This window comes from Muscardinus avellanarius, assembly GCF_963383645.1.
Source record: "Muscardinus avellanarius genome assembly, chromosome: 15".
Lineage (NCBI taxonomy): Eukaryota > Metazoa > Chordata > Mammalia > Rodentia > Gliridae > Muscardinus > Muscardinus avellanarius.
The window spans coordinates 78,109,498-78,136,688 of record NC_137801.1 but is presented as its reverse complement, the minus strand read 5'-3'; the positions used below and the strand labels follow the sequence as shown (position 1 = coordinate 78,136,688).

Genomic DNA, 27,191 nt, shown 5'->3' with positions numbered 1-27,191 from the left:
GGAAATGATTATCATATATATTTTCTCTCTTCCTTTTGAATGTACACAATGTAACAAGAGTGACAGACCTGAAATTACAATCACCAAACAAACCCAAGATAGCTGTTGTCCACTTTCATTGGCAAATACAGCACAGAGGACATTGTCTGCGAATTGGGATGTCATCAAAGAGGAGGTGGTGGAGGCTCATTTCCTTTATTACTCTCTTTTAAATTTAGGTTCTCTAAAGCAACATCTAAAGGCATAATATCTACACAGCCCATAGCACCAAAATCTGCCATCTCCCCCCGTTCGTCCTCGTCTGAGGACGAGCTCTCCTCGCGCACCAAGGTGGACAGAAGGAGCTCCTGGACAAACAGGCTGCGGTCTGCGCGCTCGCTCTCCATAGACTGGCGCTCTGTTTCAGACATTTTAGGATCATTCAACCTGTGAAAGTTAAAAAGAAAACACCTGGTTGGTAGAAGTCAACAAACAGTGACACAGCCGATTTTTCCAAAGTCCTCCACTGTGCTGGCTTTACAGGCAGTGGCCTCAAAATCTACACTCATTCTCAGAACACTTTGCTCTAAGTTATCGTTTTATTTATGTTCACATAACTGCCCACACCTGTAGTAACACTATCACCCTAAGGTATAAATTTAGGCCCTAATCAGGTACAATGAGAAAAGTACCAACAAACCCATTAAGACACCTACTTCTTCCTCTAGAGAAAACCACAGTGAATATTTTTCTGAGAAAACAGTAATTCTAACAGCATATATGTTTGGAAAATAATGATTTCCCCAGCCAGAATTTCATGTACAGGTTGTTGGAAGAGGAAAATGAAAATGAAATGTGTAGTGACCAGACTATTCAATGGAAAATGATCCTAAAATTTCTCTCAACTTTCCTCGATTACTCCCACCTAATTCTTCTGGAAGTAAAAGTATTTCCAGAATTTCCAGAGGGCAAGAAAACATGCTGTCCTCACTTCCCTCACAAATACCACCAGTGGAAGGGCAGACCCGAGGCCCTTGCTGTGGCACTCGGCTGACCGGGCACCACGGAGAGCTAGGCTATGCAGGAACGTGTAACCATTTTGCACAGGGCCCACTGGGAAGTTAAGAGCTGACAATTCTAGTTGACGCTCACTATTAACTTATTAAAATGACTTACAAATGTCAATTCTCCAAAAAGCAAGTGAAATGTTGCTTCATTACTGATCTAGTTCTTTTACTTTTTTTTTTTTTGGTGGTACTGGGAAAGGCCCCCCCAGGCCATTCGCCAACCTGAGGGAAGGGACAGACTGTATGTACTGGACACTAATGATGAGTAAGGCTCTGCGCTGAGTGTCTTTTCATGCGTCTATTAGCTCTTTTAATTCCTATCAATTAAGGCCTGTTTTCAACATTTTGCAAGAAAAAGAAACCAAAGTAGAGATTAAATAACTTGTTCCAAAATATCAAGCTATTAAGTAAAAAATCATCAATGAATGATTAGATCTATAGCTCAAAAAAGAAAAGATCTGAATTTCAAAACTTAAAGCAAGCAAAAATATCTGGACAATCATTGCATACTAAGCTATTAAGCCGCAATGAAAGGAAATGTGGCAACACTCATGGTTAAAATCAAACTAATGTGTCAAGGGAATAGCTAATGGGCCGAGGCTAAGCAGATGACATATTCTCAATCCAAAACTATGAAAGTCTTTAGAAATGCATTCTATGTTCTCAACTTTGAAAAGTTCTTTGGTTAAAAAAACAAACCTGGCAATTATAGAAAGTCAACTATAGAAAAAGAAAAAGACTACCTATATTCTTTTTTTTTTTTTTTTTTTTTTGCGGCTCTGGGGGATGGAACTCAGGGGCATTTGACCTCTGAGCTTTATTTATTTATTTATTTATTTATTTTTTATTTTATTTTATTTTTTTTTTTGGTGGTACCGGGGTTCCTAGAAGCCCTTCTGCTTCCTGGATACACTCCCACAGGCTACACTCCCAGACCTATTTTTTTAACTTTTTAAATTTGGAAACAGGGTCCCTTAAGCCAGCGAGGCTGGCTTCGAACCAGCGCGATCCTCCTGTCTCCGCCTCCCAAGCGTGGGGATTACAAGAGTGCGCCACCATGCCCAGCTTATTCTTTATTTTGAAACCGGGTCTCACTGAGTCTCAGAGGGCCTCACTAAGTAGCTGAGGCTGTCCGCGAACCGCGATCCTCCAAGTCTCAGCCTCCCGAATGCTGGGATTACAAGCGTGCGCCACCATGCCTGGCAAGACTACCTATATTCTGTCAAGGAAACTGGAGACGCACAGGCTGAGGCCTTCACCACACCGGAGAGCACTTGATTCTAGTATACTGTTTTGGTTTTTAGGGCGCTCACTGAGGAAATGCCTCATTCTTTAGAGGCTGATAAGATCTGGTGTCAGGAGTTGCTCTCAATGGAGCAGCTTCATTCCAGACCTAAAAGTAAATACAAAGCTTACTGGGCTCTTCAGACAAGGACAGCAAAAGACTAACTGACTCATTACCAAAGCCTCGACTCGACTTACACTTTTAATCACTTTCTAAAAGGTCAATTATTTGGGATCCCCCCTCAAAAAAAATTGTGTCCCCACCATCAGTTTCAGAAAAATAGGAGCCGTCCCTGGTTGGTCAAAGAAGAGACCAAAGATAAAGCCCTACATATGCCACGTAAGAGCTGTGCGACCTAGAGACTAGAATTTCCCCTGTGAACACTGCAGCTCTTTTCTTGCCTTAAAACTTAAAATATGATGTTCTGAGGAGCCCAAACGTATATAAACATTTTTTATTTTAGTTTTCCCTTAACTTATTCAATAGGGAAAAAAGATGGACACAAGCCATTCTATATTTCTCACTATATATTTTAGGAAATATTTTTGGGGAAATACTGCCTTAGATCAATCATGTGAGTCCAATCAGAGGTATGGAAAATGATCTATAAATTGTAAGGACTTGTGCAATGCACAGCTTCAGATGACAGGAGGAACCTTCCAGAAGCTATAATCTGAATCCACAGAAACAACAGAATACCATTCAGAGGCCATCCATACCACCTACTGCCTGGGGACAAGGCACCTAGTAGAATAATTGTTTTTCAACTCCCAGATCAAGCCCACTTAGGAGTTCGGGGCTAAACAGAAAAAGAGAAAAGGGAAGGGAGGGCGGGAAGAAGGTATCTTTTTCTTATTTTTTCTTTTTTTGGTGGTATTGGGGATGGAACCCAGGGGCATTCTACCTCCGAAATACACCCCTACTTTTTTATTCTTTATTTCGAAACAAGATCTCACTAAGTTGCAGAAGACCTCACTTTAAGTAGCTGAGGCTATCTGCAAACTGAAATCCTCCTGTCTCAGCCTCCCAAATGCTGGGATTACAAGCGTGTGTCACCACACCGGCTAGAAGATGTCTTATAAAAAGGGCAATAGGAAGGCATTCTACCCATAGTTGGGTGAACTCCCAGTAAATATAGATACTGGTTAGTCTCCTTTTTGAGGTAAGGACTTGGCTGTGTTAGGCTGGCTTGTTCTTGGTCAGTCCCTACAGGTATGAAGACACGGCAGCAGGAGATCCACCTGTGGTTCTAATTTCTTTACATCAAAGCAATGTTTCTGGTAATAAGCAGGCAATTACTGGCCTAGCAGAGATAATTCAAAAGTAAATTCCTCACTAGAAACTTCCTTCTTAGTTAATTAATAAATGATTCTCATGTGTAAAACACTGGAATACTATGATAAAACCAAAGTTTGGCAAGGAGCAATATCCTAAACTTATAATCCCAGTACTTGGGAGGATGAGACAGGAGGATTGCAGGTTCAAGACCAGCCTCGGCAATTTAGCAACCCTCTTGGTAACCTACTGAGATCCTTTCAAAACAAACAAACAAGAAAGTGTTGGGGTGTAGATCAGACGTAGAATGCCTCTGGGCTCAATCCTCAGAACCACAAAAAGAGAAACAAAAACCCAACATTAGAAGAAGTAAAATGATTTGCCTAAGGCCCAGATCTACTAAGTGCCATAGCCAGATTCCCGGGCAGGGTCCTCGAACATATTTGTTTATAATTCTACAGGTACCACTGCACTGGCGGAGATCTTTTTGAGTGGGACATGGAAAATTATTTACATAAAAATTGTGATAGTTTTTTCAGACATCTTAATGTATCGTCACACATCTTGTACCTTGGAGATATTATACCAATTTTCCTCATCAGATGGTTTTCACTTTATATTCCTCTCTGTTACATCTTAGAAGCCTAAACTAGTCCAGGTTTGTGATCTAATGAACCTAAGACAACTCATCACTCTAAATCCTCAGTACCACAAAAAGAAAAAAAAAACAGTAAACAACACATACAAGCTTTGTGAGGTGGCGCACGCTTGTAATCCAAGGACAAGCATGGGGTTGTATTGGGAGGCTGAGTTAGGAGGATTGCAGGTTTGGGGCCAGCCTCAGTTACTTAGTGAGGCCCTCCCCAACTTTGTGAGACCTTGTTTCAAGATAAAGAATAAAAAATAGTGCTGGGGTGTAGCTTGGAGGTAGAATAGCCTGGGTTCAATCTCCAGTTCCACCAAAAGGGCGGGGAACACCCAGACATATACACACACAACAAAGAAAACGTTACTATAGATTGCTCATTGTCAATAAGACACTGATTCGTCAACAAAATTCTGTAAACGAGCTACCTTGTTAAAAGAAACTGGGAATTCTGGAGCGTCTGCTGACTGCTTTCCGTATTCGCTGTGTTGGTTGTTGCTGTGGACTGTGTGACTGTAGTGGTGACGCTGCTTGCATTCGTGCGCCGGGTGGCGTTGCGTGCAGTCTCCAGCTGTTGCCGCGCGGCCTGGGCGTGCTGCCGTTCTAGCTGCAGCTGCATCTGCAGTTGTTGCAACTGAGAAGCAGACGGGCCTGAAGAATTCAGCTGTCCTCCTGCAGAACGTCTCACTCCTGATAACTGAGATAAGAGCTCTGCCAATGGAAATAAAAATGATCAACGCCACAGGCCACTCTTGTAGGAAGAATATCAAGCTTTGAAGACAAGTACCCAGAAACATGTAGTTCAGCTAAGAGCCCTCTAATATCTTTAGAATGTCTCTTGGAGGCAGGAATTACTATGCATGGGGAATGCAAAATAATATTAGTGTTTACAATTCTTTTTGGTTTTAAGCAAATCCAAATGACCAAAATATCTTTGGAATTAAATTCTATACATTTTTTTTTTGGTGGTACTGGGAATGGAACCCACGGGCTTCCTATCTCCAGGCTATATTCCCAGTACTATTTTATTTTTTATTTGGAAACAGGGTCTAAGTTGCTGAGATCTATCTAAGTAGCTAAGGCTGGCTTTGAACCTGTGTGATACTCCTGTCCTGTCTCAACCTCCCAAGTACTAGGATTACAAGCGTGCGCCACCACGCCCGGCTCACATCTTACATTTTTAAGAATATAAGTGAGCCGGGCGTGGTGGCGCACGCTTGTAATCCCTGCGCTTGGGAGGCTGCGACAGGAGAATCGCGCAGGTTCGAAGCCAGTCTCAGCTGGCTTAAGAGACCCTGTTTCCAAATAAAATATAAAATAGGTCTGGAAGTGTAGCCCAGAGGTAGAAGGCCCCTGGGTTCCATCCCCAGTACCACCAAAAAAAAAAAAAAAAAAAGAATGTTATAAGTAAAACCGTTCTATGTGTGTATCAACTATTTAGACTTCTCAAGGCTTCCAAGAGCACAGTCCACCTTGTGAATCTACGGTAGCATTGCTGCTTTAAACCTGCAGATACTTCTGGGAACCCTGCCCATGTGTGTGCCTGGGCTTCTTGCAAACTCTCAGGCTACAGTGCGTCTGCCGTTCTCTTGTAACCTTTGTGCTCTGCTGTGCTTTGTCATGCACTAGATTCAGTACAGTGGTCAGGAACTGAAGTCCCATACTGTTCTTTTTAGTAAATCTCCCCAAGCTATTAAACATGCCCCCTTCACCATGTTCCAGTACAATATGGTTCTCAAATCCCTACTTTCTTCCATGAAAAGAGCTTAATTCTTGGCAATGAGCTTTTGGATCTGTGTACTTTTGGAGGTTGAACCATGAAATTTTGGAGATGTTCCACTCTGAAACCTTCTATGATTTTCTTGGGCTTTAATGGAGGGCACAGGAATGACATAAAGCTTTTCAGTTTCATCTTAAGCCCCTAGGTATTTAAGGGAAATGCAGAGCAATGTGAACTACTTTACATTAACTGTCTACTTTGAAAATATTTTACACTTAGGGGTTCAGTGGTAGAGTGCTTGCCTTGCATACATAAAATCCTGGGTTTAATTTAATTCCCAGCACTGAAATCATACATACATACATACATACTTGTTAAAATATTTAGGAATACTGTGAAGGAACAATGCCATAGGATCAGAGAAGTAAGACTAAGGCAAGACAAGTGGACAGACATTTTAAAGCGCTTCCTCCCCCGCCACTTCCCTTATGAAGGCGCGTGGACTTACCAGCTATGGGATCCATGGCTTCCCTATTGCTTGGAGAATATGAACTCTGAGAGGAAGAAAGTCCACCAGTAGAACTGCTAGTAAAGTGCATGTTTGATCTACGAGCACGAGGCCCTCCTAGGCCCCGGCCAGGGTGAAACATTCTACGTACATGTCGAACACCACTCGATTCATCATAGCACAAAAGTTAAGGAAAAAAACAAGTATTTCACAGAAAGGGAAAAAGATCATTTGAGCTCTTGCTAGGTAGACACAGAATTCCTTTGTTATAATCATTTAAAAATAGCACTTTTTTTGTACTGGGAATTGAGCCAGGGACAATCTACCTCGTGTAATACGCCCAGTTTTGATTGATTGATTGACTGATTTTGCAGGTCTGGGGATGGAACCCAGGGACATTCTACCTCCGAGCTACACCCCCTGCCCTATTTTTTATTCTTTATTTTGAAACAGGGCCTCACTGAGTTACGGAGGGCCTCACTAAGTAGCTGAGGCTGCCTGTGAACTGATCCTCCAGACTCGGCCTCCCGAATGCTGGGATGACAAGTGTGCGCCACCGCGCCCAGCTCTCTTTTTATTTTTTATTTTGCAACAAGATTTTTACTAAGTTGCTGAGGGTCTCCTTAAGTTGCTTGAGGTTGGTTTCAAACTTAGGATTCTCCTGCCTCAGCCTCCCAAGTACTGAGATTACAGATGTGCACTACCACACCTGGCTAAAACTGCACACTAAATTTAGAATGTAATAGCTGAGCATGTGAGTACAAGTCTTCTATCCCTGCTATCCAGGAGGCTGAGAAAGAACTGGAAGTTCTTACAGACAGCTTAGGCTACTTAGCCAGACCTTGTCTCAAAGTAAAGAGAAATGTCTCAACTCTATTTATGGGTCCTATTAACACTAAAAAAAATACTCAAATATAAAGCTGTGTATGTGTGTGTGTGTGTGTGTACAACCATGTTTATGCAAGGTTAAAAGTTTCTCTGGAAGCCGGGCGTGGTGGTGCATGCTTGTAATCCCCGCACTTGGGAGGTGGATCACGCAGGCTCAAAGCCAGCCTCGCTAGCTTAAGAGACCCTGTTTCCAAATAAAAATATTAAAAAATAGGTCTGGGAATGTAGCCCAGAGGTAGAAGGGTTCCATCCCCAGTACTACAAAAAAAAAAAAAAAAAAAAAAAAGTTTCTCTGAGAAAAGGATCTCTTCCAGTTTGCAGAATAAAAATGACAGATGAGGTCAAAGAGACTGCCTGGCAGGACACCCAAGGTGAACATTCCCTTGTGCTCATCTACACTGAATTTCACATCTGTTTATATCTAAGTAACCACATTCATGTCAAGTTTTATTTATGAGGATTGGTATTAATATGCAGCTAATGAAATTTCCATTATTATCAACATGAAAAAGAAACAGTATGAATGCTGAATGCTTTAAATACAGTAGAAAAAAAAAAAACTCCTTAATTATTAGCTTTGATCTTTATCTTCGTGGGTTCTAATTCTGCTAAGAATCTGAATTTCTTTTTGTCAGTGGACAAATAGACTGGTATGATATTTATCCAGAAATCAGATTTCTAGCAGCCTAATTCATCTCTCATAGTTAAGTGTGAGCCAAACTGAAAAAGGGCTCGAGTCACAAACAGCTGTTAAAACTCATGAAGACAACCTTGCATTTCCGCACAGGCAAATGTGTGTTGGGAGAGTGGAGCACATACTGAGGAAGAAACTGTTCTTTCAAAGTAGCAGGCAGAGTGGCTTTCTAGCACAGAGAAACTGGATTCCTAGCTTTCCAGCTGATGGTTTTAGAGTCACTTAAGGCTCTCCAGGGCCTTAATATGCAGTTTAGTGGGGTCATTCATGATGATGGTTGGGGCTCTAGAGTAAGGGATGTTATGATCAGTATGTTGTGTTTTTAAGAAGTAGCTGGCCAGCTATGGTGACACATACCTGTAATACCAGCTCCCAGGAGGCTGAGGAAGGAGAATCACAAGTTCAAGGCCAGCCTGGACAACTTAGCAAGACACTGTCTCAAAATAAAAATTTAAAAAGCTAGGTATAAAATTCAGTGGTATTGTCTAGCATGTGTGAGGCCCTGTGTTCAATCCCCAGACAACCAACTAGAAGTAGTTGGGTATGGAGTGTACTTTAGAAAGATATCCCACAAAATAGTGAAAAGAAAAAAAAAAAAAAGAGTCTGGTACTTAAGAGGCATATACAGAACACATCTTCTGATTTCTTTGTTTTACTTTATTTGGAAACAGGGTCTCACTAAGTTGCTGAGAGCCTCACTCAGTAGCTGAGGCTGGCTTCGAACCTGTGCTATCCTGTCTCAGCCTCCCAAGCTCTGGGATTATATGCATGTGCCACCATGCCCCGCTCATCTCCTGATTTCTAGCAAGTAAACTCACTACCCAGTTGTTAATACTGGAAGTAACCGAAAAGTGAGCAGTTTCAAGATAACTGCCATAGTAACATTTTATTTTTCTAGAACTTAATAGTCAGAAATCAAAAACTATAGCTGGAGGCCAGCCTCAGAAACTTTAGGGAGACCTTGTTCCAAAATAAAAATGTAAAAAATAGGGTTAAGTGTAGCTTCAAGGTAGAATGCCCTTGGGTTCAAGCCCCAGTACTGGAGTGAAAATACATACATACATACATACATACATACATACATACATACTTACTTAATCTTTTCTTGGAAACTAGAGACATTTACAAAAATGTTGTGAAAATGCGCATAGATGATGGAGAAATTCCAATGAAGGGTTAACCTTATCTTTAGAGGCTTCAGAATTTCAACTTGGTTTTTAATAATTTGCATAGTCTATGAAGATGGAATAAAATGTGGATCAAACATAATCCTCTTGGGAATTATGAAGGATCCTTTTATACAAAATGTAGTGATGACTCAAAGACTTACATATTCTCAGCCCATTATCCATTCTATAAATAAATAAATAATCGTCCTGCTTTCTTCGTGCTGAGCTCAGTGTCCCCTGCATGCAGAAGAGAGGAGGTTCTCTCTGGTTTCCTTTGTTCAATGACTATCAGTTTCTAGACTCACTCGGGTTTCTAATTTCACAGGCTGCTTCTATTTCTTTGCCTTCCCATTAGTTTCCCTTTCTCGTTCCCAAAGTCGAAAACACCATAATTCCAACTAGAAATTAGGAACTGCGAGCAAGGCAGCTGTAGAATGAGAAAACACCAGTGTATTCCCAGCCGGCCTAAGGTTAGAGTATGACCACCAGGGGACAATCAAAGGAACCAGAAGGAAGTCTGGCAGAGACCAGCTCTGGTTAGCTCTTACATCGCTTCAAACTACAACAAACACTGAAACTTCTGCATGAGAACACAATCCTGAGGCAGGACACAATCCTGAGGCAGGACAGTTTTAGAAAAAGAACTCATAACTGGAAAACAGATGCATTATGTCTACAAAACTAAATGCTCTGGCAGACCAGTGACTAAGGGAACACTAGGAGCTACCAAGAGACAGGAGACGGGACGGAGAAAAGCAAGTTGGAGGTACACTTGACCTACGCTATCTACTCAGAGACTGAGGAAGAAATGGCTCTCTCTCTGGAGGAGGGGACCCCAAAAAGAAAGGAGCTCCACCTGCCCACCACCCACTGCATCACACCCATAACTGGTGAGGCAGCAGAGGGAGAGAGAGGAAGCAAGTCAAGCCTCATTGAATTTAGTTAATTTTCATTTGGATTACCATTTCCGTCTCTTGTATGCAATCACCTTCCTGCGAGATTCATCACCTGGTCAAACTGTGTTTAAAAATCTTGATTGTAATGAACTAGAGATGATCAGAGTCCACTTTCACTTAACCAATATGGTTCACACAATAATCACAAATATATAAAAATATAAATAAGAACTTGCCTTTCGACACTGAGTCACTTTTATAAAAAGGTCATATAGGGACTAGTTTTTTTCTCCTTGGGGATATTGTCTTAAAAATAGTCAAAATGATAAATGTTACAAACAATTCCTGCCTTCGTTGCCACTTAAAAGGATATTAAATCTCTAGGGGCTCTGTGTTCAAGTGTAAGATGAGCTGCAAAGTCATCCGTGACATGATTAGGATCGCCTCCAGGTAACGCTGCACATATTGGACAAATCTGAAAGTAAAGAAAGCAGGTTTAATAAATGGACACTGAACAGACATCTTTCTGGACCACTATTTTAGCTATAAATTTTACTTTTATTAAGTTCAACCAGCAAAAACACAGTAGATCCTGAACTAATGAAGGGATGTAGAGGCCTAAGCAAGAACTGGTATACATCAGTGCTATGACTCACAACTAAAACACCATCTCTCAGAGTGACACACAATACTTCTAAACATACACTTACGACTTGAACTCTGACCAGGCCTTCTATAGACTGCTCAATTCATATCTGCATTGTCTGGCAATAACAGGTTTTCATTAAAAAATGTAAAAACATGCTCTTCAGCAATGACTTTCTCTAAGTCCAATCTTGAATAGTAAAGACAACCTATAACATATTCTCTAAACTAAGTAGTCTTAAGGGCCAATTCTCAAATAAAATAGCAGAGGTCTGATAAAAATGTAACTTTGCACAAACTAATATTCATCCAATGTGATAGAATAAGATAAAAATGGTTACTGATAACATACAAACATGCTCTGCAAATTTACAAATGGGTCTTCTCGGGGGGAAACAGGATGAAAGCCCCTTTTAAAACCTTATTTGCAGCCAGGCCTGGTGGCGCATGCTTGTAATCCCTGTGCTTGGGAGGCTGAGACAGGAGGATAGTACAGGTTCGAAGCCAGCCTCAGCTACTTAGTGAGGCTTTCAGCAACTTAGTGAGACCCTGTTTCCAAATAAAATATAAAAAAGGTCCGGGAGTAGAGCCCGGAGGTAGAAAGCCTCTGGGTTCCACCCCCAGTACCACCAAAAACAACAACAACAACAAAAAAGAAAACAAACCTTATTTGCCACAGGGATGGGCAATGTAGTAGAAGCATAAAACCAAGCCAAGTTCAAGGAACAGAAAATAAATTTCCCTGTAGGCCTTATGACAAGAAAGAGATGGAAAAAGAATTAAATAGTATGTGCACAGGCAGAGTTCAGAAGAGGCTTGAGGACAATTTCTAAAACAGTAAGTTTCATCAAGAGTTAGTGGAAGGGAGCAAGAGACGGAAAGGACAGAAAGGAGAAACTTAGAGAGGAAAGGCCCTAATTTATTCTTTTGGAAATTGAAATGGGCAGATGATGGGGTAACAGTCATGGCCACGCCTTGAAGTAGGAAAAACATCAGTCTTCACCAGAAGTAAGGCCTGGTGCAGAGACCCGATCACAGGAGACCCAGAAATGCAGTCAAAGTTGATGATTGTGCCTTTCATGGGCAAAGAGTTAAAGACAGGATACGTAGCTGGGCATGGTGGTGTATGCCTATAATACCAGACCTTGGAAGTCTGAGACAGAAGGACGACAGATTCAAGGCCAGCCTTAGCAACTTAATGAAACCCTGTCACCCTGTTTCAGTATTAAAAAGATGCAGCAGCAGCAGCAGCAGCAGCAGCAGCAGCAGCAGCAGCAGCAGCAGCAGCAGCAGCAACTGGGAGTGCAGCTTGGCAGTAGAGTGCCTCTGGCTTATAGTCCTAGCACTTATGAGGCTGAGACCGGAGGATCACAGGTTGGCAGCCAGTCTCACCTACTTAGTAGGCCCTTTGCAACTTAGTAATACCTTGTTCCAAAATAGAAAAATAAGACTAGGGGTATAGCTGAGAGATAGAATGCCCCTGAGCTCAATCCTAATGCTGGGGTGTGGCATGGAGAAGGGAGCGCTGGGGACTAAATCTGGAAGCACTCTACCACAGCTATGACCTCAGCTCTTTTTATTTCTGAGATAGCATCTTACTAAATTGCTGAGGCTGGCATCAAACTCTGAACATTATGAAGGGGTTTGGGGGAGGGACTGGGATTGAACCCAGGGCCTTGACCATACCAGGCTGGCACTCTCCTACTGAGCGACACCCCTAGCCTCCTCTTCAGTTATATACTCAAAATCTTTTTTTACTGCATTGCAATAGCAGTGCTATAATAACAGGATAAAGGTGCTCACAGTCAAACAATAGAAAAGCATCTACCTTCCAACACCCACAATGACTAGGGATAAAGAATTACTAGGGACAGGGAATTACTACAGAGTGAGAATACCCTAGTTTGGCAGCTGGCAGAGAAAATCAAGAGACTGGAATCAAAACCAAGTGGAAGATGTAGCCACTGTCTGGGCCACATGAAGTTACTAACTCAAGCCTGGAAAGAAAAACCAAACCAGAGCTGATGGATGGAACCAGAAGCCTGGCCATTTTCAGGTTTTACACTTTATACTTAGCAGGTGAATTAATGTTTAAGAATAAAAATTCTGAGCCTGGCATGGTGTTGCACACCTGTAATCCCAAGTACTTGTGACGCTGACATAGGAGGATCTCAAGTTTGAGATCAGTCTCAGCAACTAAGCCAGACTCTCAGCTTTCTAGCGAGAACCCATTTCAAAACAAAAAAACTTAAAAGGAACTGGGGGTACAGCCCAGAGGTTGACAGAATTCCGCTAGCTTTAATCCCAAGCACCCTCCTATACACACAATTATTCTAGCATGTGTGAGGCCTCAGTTCATTCAAGGTTGTATTTTCTGAGGGGTAATAAAAGGAACAAGAGGAAGAAAGAAAAATAACAGCAAAGTGAGGCAGGAGAGAAAAGAGGTGTGGGGGCTGTAATCCCAGTACTTGGGAGGCTGAGATAGGAGGATCGTAGGTTTACAACCAGCCATGGCTACTTAGTGAGGACTTCTTCAATTTCGTGAGATCCTGTTCCAAAATGAAGAATAAAAAATAGGACTGGGGGTATAACTCGGGGGTAGAATGCCCCTGGGTTCAATCCCCAATACTAAAGATAAATAAAATAAATAAACAAAAGTTGGAGGTGGAGCTGGGGGATGGAGATGGGAAACATATCCACTTTGCTTCTTAGGGGCATGAATAAAGCTAGTTTTAAGAGTATTTTTATTTCCACATCATGGTATCTAATACTTTATAGAACAAGATTCTACACAAACAGTAAGCTATCAACTCTAAAATGTAACAGCCTGTCAACATACATATTTATCATACTTCCTGTCACACACTATAGTACTAACTACTGCTCATACAGGAAAATTCCATATAGCCCATTAGCTTAAAATTATGACAGCCTGTCAACATTAAAGCTTACTGAATTAAGTTGGTATTCCCTAAATTTGGCTAAGAATATAAGTCACCTATAGCACTTGTTAAAAATACAGTTTCTGAGGCCTAGGAAGTGTATGGGGTGTACTTGAAAATGTATGCTTTTGACAAGTGTTCCAGGTGATTCTTATAACTGGCTAAGTGTGACAAATGTAGCTTGAGTATACAATGCTACTGAACACTTACAAAGCATTTCCCTGTTATGTGAAACACCAACTGTTACTGGTACTTACAGGACCAAAAATACTCTTAGTGACAAACGTCCTTGCCATCCTGGCCTTGTGTCTACTGCTGCTCTAGTCTTCCTCTTGCGCTCGTCTTGCCACTGAGGGCCACCATCAGTCCTGCTTCCCATCTGAGCCTTTGGGGCTCCTTTACAAGAGCACAAGGGAGCGTCCATTTCCCCACGTGGCCCCAGGGTATGATCGCCAGTGGCCCTCCAGTGCACACTTTAATACAGGTTGTTAGCAATGCCTAGAACACATCTTCTGAAGTCATTTCGCCACGTATAAATACCATGTTACTACTAAACGTACACGGATCTCCCTTACCCGTGACAGACCATCTATTAGAAAGCCATCTGAAATTAGCAGTGTTTGTTTTTAAACAAACATTCCTTCTCCTACAGTAACTGACCAGCGTGACACAAGTTCAAGTTCAAATTCCCTCAATCTCTCTGCTTTGTTTTTTGGAGGGTTGCAGTGCTGGGAACCATATCAAGAGGCACTTGGCCACTATTTCCCCAGCCATTTTATTTTACTTTTTTTCCCCCCTTTTTCTTTTTTGACACAGGTCTTGCTAAGTTCCCGGCCTGGCTTCCACCTTACAGCCCTCCTGCCTCAGTCTCCCATGTCGCTAGGGCTGCAGCGTGCACCACTATGCCTGGCCTGTCTCCTTCCTCAATGAATAGCACCACATCAGATGTGTTCTCTCATGGTATACAGTGCACAACTTCAAAAACAACAAGAGATAAGTCGAGTTCCGTGATGCAATGAGTTGTTTCCCATTTTTGGGTAGACTTCACAAGAAGTTTCTTGACCACTATGTTCACTGCTACAAAAATCATTTAAAACTTCCTTTCTGACCCAGCACAAAACCTGGCTTCCCATGAAGATGGACTGCAGCATGGTAAGGAGACTGAGCACATGCTGGGAATTCAGTGGGCTCTTCACCACCAAGACAGAACCACTCTGATGAATCTTCCTCACAGACTATTTGAAGAGCCCCTGAATTGGGATTCTGGGATTTAACAGACTTCTCAGAAGTATATAAAACATATTGTTCCTTCTTCATTTGGCATTTCTTGACTAGGTTTCTGCATTACAAGTGTGAAAAATGTATTTCTCTCTTTAAATCAATTAATTTTAGAGTCACAGAAAATGTTTCCTTTTGAGAATTGTTCAAAAGCTATGATTTCTCGGCAGCACTTTCTTCTGTTACTTTTGGCAACACGAAGATATACCTCTCTGGCAACCACGGTCTTCTAAAGGGCAGGACAGCTTTTGTGTTTTCTGCCCTTCCTATGACCTGTGCTCATCCACGGGACTGTAGGGCTATGCCCATCCTGTCTCAAAACAACTACAGAATCACACCGACTTGGCCGTCCTTTCTCAGGCAGCAGCCTTGGCGGCACGATGGTGAAGAAAGCAATGTCCTTCCTCTATATACGTGCTAAACGCTAAGTCAAGAGGTCAAAGTTTCTGGTATGAAGATGCTCTTACTCAACCCATTCAGTTTTGTTTCCCAGCATTTCGCAACACAACCAATGCCTCACTACGCTTTCTTAACACAGGATTTTGGTTTTTGTTTCTTCCCACTTTTAGAAATCACAGCCACTTTTCAGGGCCCAGCTTAAGTCCCAATGCCCTCCCTACCTCTGAGAGTAATGTGTCTAGTTGTGTCGAATGAGCTAGTTTGGCCTTCAGAAGGTGTGTGTGCACAGAAGCCTGGCTTTAAATTCATCATGCTTATAACCATTGCATCCTATCCAAGAATTCAACTCCACAATTTTAGAAAGCAGTACCTCACAATTTACATTTATTAATAACATGCTAATATAACTCCAGGCATTACATATATGCCTGAAACGATATCTTGAGAATCTATGAATGTCTGCCTTAGAAAGGCCAGTAAACGTTTCCCTTTCCAAGCTGTCTTTTGGATCTTATTCTTCTGAGGCTAAAATGGTGCTTTGTTCCCCTCACCCTTTTTATAGCCAAAACTGAGTTATTCTTGCTCAGACCCCCACCCGCCCTGTGTTCACACACAACCCGTTTGAAGCGCTGTCCTGCGTTTCCTCTTCTATTCAGTCATTTGAAAATTCCTTCCCCTTCTCACCCATTCCTCCTCCCCTGTTAATCTGTTAGAATCAAATTATAATGTTAATCAAGGCCCAACAGTTTAGGAAGCATTGCTCTTATCAAAGGAGTCAAGAGTTCTGAAGCAAAATTAAGGCACAATAAAGAATTCACCCACCGCACAACCCGAATGTCATCTGGAAAGCATGGCCTATTTTGTCATTTTTCGCGCATTTCCTTTTTTCCCCCAACCCATAGACAAAGAAAGATAAAACACAACTTCAAGTCAGGTAATTTTTCTCTAGTGTTTCGTTACTAAGCTTTGATTTTAGGGTTAGACAGGCCACTTTCACTTTGAAATATCTAGGTATATTCTGGGAGGCTTCAGAGGTAGATGTGACACTTTACACCAAGATTAAAGTTAATAAGGAAAGAGAAATCCTTAAAATATTTCACAAAAACCAATATGAAAAAGTAGAATGAAGACTGCTTTGGGCTCTGCACTAAAAGGAAACCTGGATTATGCATGCAGCAGAACTGTAGCAGAGCTAAGCAGGGATTCCAGAACCCAGAGGGCCTCCAGGTGGGCCTATGTTACTTCTCTGAATTTCAGTTTATTTGTTTTGGGTACTGGCTTATTAGTTGAGGCATGTGCAACGGTTTGTGCCCAAATTCACCAAATTCAGTATTTATAGTTCCATACAGAGCCTTCATTTTAGAAGTAGGGAAAAGACTCTTTTGGACATATTTATCATTTCTGGAAGTTGAATGTATACCAGCTTAGATGTCAAGTAAAATACTCAAAAAGCCTTCAAGGTAAGGCTTTGTGTATTATTCTGTGTCCCTGGCTTTTAGCTGTTAGAAAAGATGAGAAAGGAAGATTTTTCTGGGGCCCCAGAGTTCTAACAAAGGAAGTAAGAGATTTGATCTGCTGAAAAATCAAGAAAGGTTAAGCAACATGCTCCATAAGTTGTGGCAATGGGTACTGCTTCATATAAAACCAAAGCTTTCTTAGTTTCCTTGTGAAAAATTCCTTGCAAAGAAAAATTAAGCATGTAGTACATCAACAATACTTGAAAAGAGGTGTTGAAGGCTGGTTAGGGTCCATTCAACCTTCTCACATGCATTTGATAAAATAGTCCTGAATTTGGTCAAGCCTTCATGCTATACTGTTAGCAATAGGGCAAAGAAAGGTTAATATGAACAAGTATCTTGTACACTGCAGCTTCCTGAGATTGTAAAGTATCATGCAAACAGCATCAGCATACAAAATGAGGTCGATGATACTGACCTAGCTTTAACATGTTAGGAATATCATACTTTACAACAGCATTTTAGATACAAGGCTGCTTTACGTACCACTTCTGTTGATGTTTCTGCATGTTCAGAAGTAACATGTTCTTGAAGAGATGTCTCCGTATAGCCCATTTTTCCACAATAGGGACAAGTAAAAGACTGTGGCTGCTCTACAGAGAAAGCTTCTCCACCATAGTACAAATCTAAACAAGAGAATTGCATTGAGAAATAACTGTGATTAGTTTTCTAATATACAAAAATGTAATCATATAGTATAAAAAAAGGACCTAAAATACGCTCTTCACTCTGTCAAGGAGTGCTTAGACGCCTCTCTGCTGACATTTGAAACTTCCTAAGTCTCACAAGGGCCCCATACTATTCTTCCAAAATTCCTTCCCTCGATTGCTACTATAGCCTTAAGAGAAAACAAAACATACAATTTCCCCTCTTCTACAGTATGAAGCGTGCCCCAAATGCCCCCATGTTAAAGGCTTAGTCCCCGGGCTGTGGCACTGTTGGAAGGTGGTAGAAATGTGAAGAGGCCGAGCATGGCTGGAGGAAGGCAGGTCAGTGGGCATGTGCCCTTGGCGGGATGATGTGGAATCCCGGCTCCTTTCTTTCTGCTTCCCAGCCTCCCTGAAGTAAATATGCCCGCCCATGGTACTGTACAGCACGTTCCCAAGGACAGGGCCAAGTAGCCAGGACTGAGCCCTTTGAAAAGTGAGTCCATAATCTCATGGATCTTGCACAGAGATGGAGAACTGAATAACATACCCACCCATACCCACCCTTTATTTAATTTTGAAACTGTTCATTCCACATCTGGATCTAGCTTAATTGCCATTAACTTTTTCCCTATCTCTTTATATACTGTGGCAACACTGATATCAACAAAAAGAATCATCAAGGTGAGGGTGTACCATATATAAGTGCTCAGAGAAGACATACAACTCTGATTAATAAGCCAACCAGCCCCCAGATGCAGTGCTTGTCTATAGAACACACAGTTCCTGGAGCACAGAGGATACTGGACATTCAATTCCTGTGGATGCAAACTTAAACAAGGCACTGTATACCACAATAAACTCTGCCCAAATGAGTTACTGAAGACCTAACCAGAGAGAGTGTGGGAGAACAATCTTTTCACCTCATCAGTGTATCTCAGGAGTAAGCCTATTTTTCTCCACTGGTAACACAAAATCAAAGTATATTTAGTATGTTATGCCACTTCGCTACAAAACACTATTTGATATTTTCCCCCATAGTACTGGAAATCGAACCAAAGGCCTTGTGCATCCTAGGCAAGTGTTCTGCCAATAAGCTACACTCCCAACCCTCTATTTGGTTCTTTAACATAAAAACAAATGCCAAATTTAAGATGATAGGTTTCTTTTAGCCAGGCATGGTGGCGCACGCTTTTATCTCAGCATTCGGGAGGCTGAGACAGGAGAATCGTGGTTTGCAGACAGCTTCAGCTACTTAATGAGGCCCTTTACAACTCAGTGAGACCCTGTTTCAATAATAAAGAATAAAAAAAAATAGGATTGGGGATAGCTCAGAGGTAGACTGCCTGTGGGTTCAATCCCTAGCACCAAAAAAAAAAAAAAAATTATTTTAGCTACTGATAGCTGAGACAACTGGATATGGAAAAGAACGAGGCTGATCCTGTACCACTCCATACACAACAATTAATTCTGCCAGGCAGTGGTATATCCAACTACTCAAGAGGCTGAGGCCAGCCTCGGCAACTTAGTGATATCTTATCACAAATTAAAATGCATGGGCTGGGGACAGAACTCAGTGGTAGAGTCATTGCCTAGCATGAACAAGGCTCTGGATTCCATCTCTACCACTACAAAAGAAAAAGCCAACAAACAATTCTAAATGAATGAAAGACCTAAGTGTAAATCTAAAACTCTTAGAAGAAATAGGTATAAATCTTTGTGACTTTAGGTTAGGCTTCTAGATAGGACACTAAAAGCACACAATATATAAAAATAATTATAAACTGGACATTACCAAAATAAAACATTTTTGCTTCAAATCACACCACCCAGAAAGTGAAAACAGAGTGACAGTCAATTTTTGCAAATCACCCATCTGATAAGGAACTTGTAAGAATATATAACACTGTCACGTAGGTCAAGGTGGCATACAACTGTAATCAAATAAAATCTTAAAGGCGGTGGGGTACCGGGAATGTAGCTCCGTGGTAGAGCGCCTAACAAGTGTGAGACCCTGGGTTTGGTCACCAGTACCACCACCAAAGAAAGAAGAAAAAAGAAAGATTACAACCTAATAACAAAGGCATGTTATGTAACTTTAAAAAACAGGCAAAGATTCTAAATTGACATTTCTTTAAAGAAGATATACAAGCCAGGCATGGTGGTGCACACTTGTAATCCCAGTTCTTGGGAGGATGAGACAAGAGGATCATAGGTTTGTGGCCAGCCTCAGCTACATAGTAAGGCCGTCCACAACTTAGTGAGACCCTGTTTCAAAAATAAAGTATACCAAATGGGGCTGGGGTACGTGTAGCTCAGAGGTAGAATGCCCCTGGGTTCAGTCTCCAATACCTCAAAAAATAAATAAATAAATAAATAAATAAATAAATAAATAAAAGAGAGAGATGCTTATATCACTAACAATCAGCAAAATGCAAATCAAAAACTGCCTACCTGATAAGCTGGGTGTGGTGATACAGGATTATAATCCCAGCAGCATTTGGGAGGCTGAGACAGATGGATCAAGGTTCACAACCAGCCTTAGCTACTTAGTGAGGCCCTTTGCAACTCAATGAGACCCTGTTTCAAAATAAAGAATAAGCCGGGCGTGGTGGCGCACACTTGTAATCCCCTGCACTTGGGAGGCGGAGACAGGAGGATCGCATGGGTTCGAAGCCAGCCTCAGCTACTTAGTGAGGCTTTCAGCAACTTAGTGAGACCCTGTTTCCAAATAAAATATATATATATTTTAAAAAAGGTCTGGGAGTATAGCCTGGAGATAGAAAGCCTCTGGGTTCCACCCCTAGTACTACCAAAAAATAAAGAATAAAAAATAGGACTTGGGGAGTAGCTCAGAGGTAGAATGCCCCTGGGTCCCATCCCCAGTACCTCAAAAAGCAACAACAATAACAACAAAAACTACCTAATATACCACTTCATATCTTCTACGATGGCTGCAATCTAAACAATATTAGCTAGTCAAGAAATGACAGCTGCAGCAGGGCATAGTGGTGCACACTTGGAATCCCCATACTTGGGAGGCGGAGATAGGAGGATCACGCAGGTTCGAAGCCAGCAGCGCTGGCTTAAGAGACCCTGTTTCCACATAAAAAAATATAAAAGAGGTCTGGGAGTATAGCCCGGAGGTAGAAGGATTTCCAGGAATGCACCCCAGTACCACCAAAAAAAAAAAAAAAAAAGAAAAAAAAAAGAAATGAGAGCGCTCTTCTTATAGTCTGACAATGTTCTCTAATAAATTGCAGAAATGATCTGCTCTCTGAGCACTACAGCACAGCTAGAATGTGCGGCTGACAAAACGTTTACTTTATTAAAGCACTCTTCTATTTCATACCTTATTAGTTGTGTATATTTTGGAAGGCTTTCACTAAAATAATCATGATTTAGAGAGAAATATTTAGAAGATAAAAGTGAGGTCAGCTTTATTTTAACAGACGGAGCCTCGTGCATGGCACCGAGGACAGGGCTGGGGCACTCTGCCTGTTCTTCATGCAGGTCCACATAAGTCACGTGGCAGCTTGTTAAGTGTCGATACTTACCAAAATCTACCCTTGTTAATATGCACTGCATCGGGTGATCAGTCGTATGCCTTGTTGTCGTCGCACCACTTTCATAACAAGATGCGCAAAGATCGTAATCGTAGCAAATTAAACACTTGTATCTGCGGCCTCGAAAATTGCCTTTTAAACATGCATCACAGCTGACACCTATAAAAAAGAGACATGTCTTTCATTAGCAGCTGTAAAGGCTACTTTCCATCTCACTTTTATAAACGTTCAAGGTCCACTTAACCCCATATATCCTTTCCCAGAAAGACAAGGAACAACATAGTAAAATGATATGGGCGCTTCAATCTAGTGAATTTATATTCCCAATAACATGTTTGATGCAGTGTAAAACCTCCACTTAAAATGACCGATACGTTAGCGAGTGGGTCAAAATTCAAGGGAGAGAGGAAACTGAAAGCCCTTCAGGGGCTTCAGTCCAGGGGCATCTGCCAAAGTAGGTAAAATCTCAGCTTAGTTTTCCTAGCACGGCACAACAGAGCACCGGGAGCAAGGACCAAAGCCTGCCACGGCGGCATCTCAACAGTCTTCCAACCCTCCCTGGATGGAGCACCACACCTCCCCCAGTGAGCTCCAGCCCCACCCGGAAGTGAGAGGCAGGTGGAGAACAGTCATTCAAAAAGTCCGAAAAGCCACAACCACAGAGCAGTCCTTTCAAGGTTACAGCCCGAATTCTATCAAACAGTTCAAGAGACCTGGGTCAAAATCTTAAGTGGCCTTAAATTAGTATTGCCATCAAGCATCTAGCAGGAATAAACTTTCAAGGAACCAGTATACTCTAAATAATAAAGTATACAACAACCAAACACCATAGAAAGAAAAAAAAAGGTCAGTTTATATCAAAATTTGATATTAAGTAACAATTTTTTAATATATTGAAAGAAATAAAAGAAGCTTGAAGAGGCAACAGGGAGATCAGCAAATGAACCAAATCACTTCAAGCTATGATAGGTGTCTGGGAGTGCAGCCTGGAGGCAGAAGGGTTTCCAGGAACCCTAGTACCACCAGAAAAACAAAACAAAACAAATACCAGGATCATGGACAGAAAGGTTCGAGTCAATTCTCCCCAAATTGATGTGTGGATTTAATATAACTAAAATCACCAAAGAACTCTTTGTGGCACATAAGCTAACTCAGACTTTACACAAGTTACAGGGGCCAAGAACAGTCAAGAGATTCCCAAAGATGAAAGGACATGCTTTAGCACATCACAGATTACAATAATGAAGCTGGGCGTAATGGTGCCTTTCTTTAATTTCAGTACTCTGGGAAGCTAAGACAGAGGATCGCAGGTTCTAGGAGAGCCTCAGCACAGTGAGATTCTCAGCAACTGGGTGATAACCTGTTTCAAAAGCAAAAAATAAAAAGAACTGGGGGTAGACTCAGAGGTAGAAATGCCCCTTGGTTCAGTGCCTAGTACCACCAAGAAAAGAAAAAGAACTATGGTAATGAATACAATAATAGTAAAACTACAAAAGTAAGAAACAATGACACTGGTACAGAATAGAGAGCTGGTCTACGGAACAGAAGACAGTTAATGGCGCACATTTATTAAAGACTGCTTTAAGGTGGCGCACGCGTATTAAAGGCGGCTTTCTGACTGCAAGGTCACTATAGAGCAATGGGATCTGTATGAACCTTTTCCCACGCATAAAAATCAATTCCACAAATTGACTTAAAACAAATGCAAAAGCAAAGTGGAAAAACATTCTAGAAGACAATCCTGGCATGTATGAGCTCAGGGTGGGAAATGATTGCTTACGTCTTAGTCTCTCAGTTTCATGCATGGCCCAAACTATAAAGGAAGGGATAGCTGGGTATGGAAGCTAGTACTTGGGAGGCTGAGGCAGGAGGGTACCAGGTTCAATGATAGCCTAAGCAAGTAGTCAGACTCTCATCAACCTAGAGATCCTATTTCAAAATAAAAATAAAATCAGGCTGGGGTGTACCTCAGAGATAGAAGGTCCCTGGGTTTGACTCTTAGTACAACACCCACAAAAAGACATAAATTCAATCACACTAAAATTAAGGCCTTTCTTTTCATCTTTTAACACTCCAACACAACTAAAAGGACAAGTCTACATACTGATACATGCAACATACGTGAATGATACATGCAACATACGTGACAGTCAAAGTTTGGTATTCAGAATACATTGAGAACTCTGATGTATCGATTCCTACCAATAAATAGACAAGATGCTTGATCTCATTAGTCAAGGATATGCATGTAAACCACCATGCACAATCGTGATTTTTACAACTGGCAAAAAACTAAAGGTCATATAACTAAAGGTGAAGATAAAGAGCCACAGAAGTGGGGTGGGAGTGCAGCTCAGCCGTACAGCCCTTGGCTCCCAGGCAGGAGGCCCTAGGTTCAATCCTCAACCCTGCAAAAAAAATTTTTTTTTCAGATCTGGGGATGGAACCCAGGGGCATTCTACCTCCGAGCTACACCCCCTGCCCTATTTTTTATTCTTTATTTTGAAACCGGGTCTCACTGAGTTGCAGAGGGCCTCACTAAGTAGCTGAGGCTGTCCGCGAACCACGATCCTCCAGGTCTCAGCCTCCCAAATGCTGGGATTACAAGTGTGTGCCACCACACCCAGCAAACACTGCAAATTTTTAAAAAAGAGCCACGGAAATCACTTAGATCCTGCTGGTGGTAGTGTACATCAACAGAAGCATTTTAAACAAGCTGAGCACCGATACTGCCCCGATATAAAAATTCCACTCGTCCATAAATTCTCTGAGGAATATTGTGTTCATGGGCACCACGTAACATGTTCTAAGTGGTGGTGATACATTGGTGAACAAAACCAAGCCCTGGCCCTGGGTAAAGACAAGCATAAAATGAAGAAGTAAGTTACAGAGCATGTTGGAAGGTTGGTGCTACAGAAGATAAATTAAAAAACAAAACTGAGCTTCACTTAAAAAAAAATGACATTTCGCTGGGCGTGGTGGCGCACGCTTGTAATCCCCGTGCTTGGGAGGCGGAGACAGGAGGATCGCGCAGGTTCGAAGCCAGCTATGCTGGCTTAAGAGACCCTGTTTCCAAAAATAAAATAGGTCTGGGAGTGTAGCCCGAAGGTAGAAGGGCTTCCAGGAACCCCAGTACCACACACACAAAATAAAGACATTTCAGTAAAACAAAATTATTTCAAAGTTTACTCATTCAAAATTAGTTCCAAGTGTGACATGTTTTAACCATAACATTTAAAAATACCGAACAGGAGTAAATATCTACTTAACAGGACTGGGTTCTATAACCTTGGTAAATGCAAACGTATTCTCAGGTGCTAGGAGGCAGCCCCGCTGTGCACACTAGCTGTGAGGTACGTGGCCCGTCTGATGTTCCCTGCAGGCCTGCCGTGGGGACACCTGACACACACGGAGGAGCAAAGGTGGCCATGCGTGGAGGTATGCCCAACACTGCAGTGTCAGTAAAGCAAGCTTGCAATGCCTGTCCCTGACCAAGTCCATCTTTCTCATTCAATTCCAAACTATTTCAACGATTCGCTAAGAGACAAGGGCGGTGGAGACTCAGGCTCCATGACAACCACCAGAGTCCAGGAACTTTTAACCTTAAAAAGGGGGGGAGGGGACTATGGCAGGGGATGGGCAAGATCAAATGCTGGGGATCGAACCTGGGCCTCCTGCACACTAGGCCAGCACCCTACCATTAAGCTACATTCCCATCTTGGAAGAGGCTTGGGGCTGGTGTGTGGCTCCTGACTGAGACGTGCTCAGTTGAGGCCAGGTTCAATCTCCAGCACGCAGCCCAGAAAAAAAGCCAAACAGGTCTTTGTGGGTTTTGTTTGTTTTGTTTTTTGTAGTACTGGGGGGTGGAACCCAGGGGTTTTCTACCTCCAGGCTATTCTCCCAGCCCTATTTTATACCTTATTTGGAATTAGGGTCTCACTAAGTTGCTGAGAGCCTCACTAAGTAGCTGAGGCTGGCTTCAAACCTATGCGATCCTCCTGCCTCAGCCTCCCAAATGCTGGGATGACAAGCATACGCCACCACGCCCAGCTTGAGTGGATATTTCTAATACGATTTTTTTTTCTTTTTGCCAGTACTGGGGATTGAACTTAGGGTCATTCTACCTGTGAGCTACACCCCAGCCCTTTTTATTATTAGGCCCTGCTTCCAGCTCTTGTTTTTTTGAAACAAGGTTTCATTTAATAAATTGTCCAGGTTAGTCTCCAATTTTCAATCTTCCTTCCTCAGTCTTCCAAGTAGGTGGGATTATAGGCATGTGCCACTGACCCTGGCTAATGTTTAATTTTATAGAAGACTTCATAATAGAAAACCCAAACTAGCCGGGCGTGGTGGAGCAAGCTTGTAATCCCAGCATTCGGGAGGCTGAGAAAGGAGAATCGCAGTTCGTGGACAGCCTCAGCTACTTAGTGAGGCCTTCCGCAACTTAGTGAGACCCTGTTTCAAAAAGTATAAAGGGGGAAAAAAAAAAAAAATATATATATATATATATATATATGAAGAAAAAAAATAGGAGGGGGGTATAAAAAATAGCTCAGAAGTAGAATGCCCCTGGATTCCATCCCCAGTACTGCACAAAAAAAGAAAAAAGAAAAGAAAACCCAAACTACTACTGACTTGAAAGTAACTCTAAATCTATAAATGAAAGCAGAGAGGCACCTGAGATTTCCCACTCAAAATGAGGTAGCTTGTCAGAATTTACATCATTTTATAATAAACACTAACGATACTTGGTCCATTAGTGTTAACTACAGGTTATCTGCGGCTTTTATTAGGGAAAGCGAGTTAGCTCTTTGCTGCGTCTCTTGTTCAACAGTGGTGCTCCCAGGGAAAGCTGAACTGAACAAGGCAGTGGCATGTAAACCACCAGTTCCTTGACAGGAAGAACAGCGTGGCCTCTGATGACAAATCACTAAGTTATATTCAAGATGCGAAGAACAAAAGTTCCTCAAGAAGAGTATATGACGAACAAGAGTCCAAATACTGTCCAGTGAAGCACTGCCTTGAGAGGCAAGCTGGAGGACCACCCGTTGTCTATTAAGCACGGAGATGCAGGAGAGTAAACACCATGGTTAGAGCCAGGCACAATGGCATGTGCCTGTATCCCGGTACTTGAAAGAAAAGAAAGGAGGGTGGCAAGTTCAAAGCCAGCCGGGGCAGCTTTGTGAAATGCTGCCTCAAAGTAAGAAATAAAAGGGCCAGGCATGGTGGTGCACGCTTGTAATCCCAGTTATTTGGAAGGCTAAGATAGGAGGGTCACAAGTTCCCGACCAGTCTCATGTACCAGTATTGGGAATGGCCTAGGAAGATTTGAGAAAGCTCTGGTTATTTTATTTCAAAAATTGGTGAAAGGACTTGGTTTCTGAAAAAAAAAGGCAACTATTCCAATGTAAATTAACCTAAAGGTAATTAGCAAGCCTATAGGAGAGGGGAACTAGGATTTCCTCGTCCTCATTACTAAAGACAGGTATACATAGTAATTGGATAATCTAGCTAGGATGGGAGGAGAGGGTCTACCTTCCACCAACCCACCTTCCTGAAAAGAGACACCTAAGCAGGAAAGTACACCTTGGTGGGAAGGTAAGAAGAGGAGCCTTACAGGGACGTTTACCACGTCAGAATTACATGAACAAAATGAAGGTCGTGTGCATAAAAAGTCTGGTCCACATGTTGTATCTTTGGTGAATTCGTTTGAACCACCCCCACCATGCCACTCTTGAATGGCATGGGGCTGTAACTGTCTTCTATATTTCTATCTTTTTAATAAACTTCTTTAAAATCTTCAGCAAGAGTCCAGGATAATATGTATTTATCCTTAGTGTAGGACAAGAACCCGCGGTTTTTCTGTTTTTGTCCTTTGAGGGAAATTGTGTCCGGGACCCTAACAGGGGTCCCCGGGGACAGTTTCCCCAAACTGTAACATATCCTCAAACCGTAACATCTCAGATACTCCCCTGAGTTCAATCTCTAGTTCTTAAAAAAAAAAAAAAATCCCTTATTTGGGGTTTTGATATTTGTTTAGCACCAAGCACACAAACAAAGTAACTTTAAT

At 41.9% G+C, this 27,191-nt stretch overlaps 1 protein-coding gene across 1 annotated transcript; it reads right to left on the bottom strand.

Moving 5' to 3' along the window:
- Window positions 1-164: 164 nt before the first annotated feature.
- On the bottom strand, window positions 165-21,193 carry KCMF1 (potassium channel modulatory factor 1; the record flags this gene model as incomplete). The annotated part of the gene is made up of 6 exons (XM_080711582.1): window positions 21,113-21,193; window positions 17,395-17,534; window positions 10,501-10,602; window positions 6,481-6,655; window positions 4,681-4,963; window positions 165-426 (listed from the first exon to the last, which is right to left on the bottom strand). Exons 1-6 carry the CDS (start codon window positions 21,141-21,143, stop codon window positions 165-167), a joined length of 993 nt encoding a protein of 330 aa, XP_080567708.1. The 5' UTR covers window positions 21,144-21,193.
- Window positions 21,194-27,191: the final 5,998 nt, after the last annotated feature.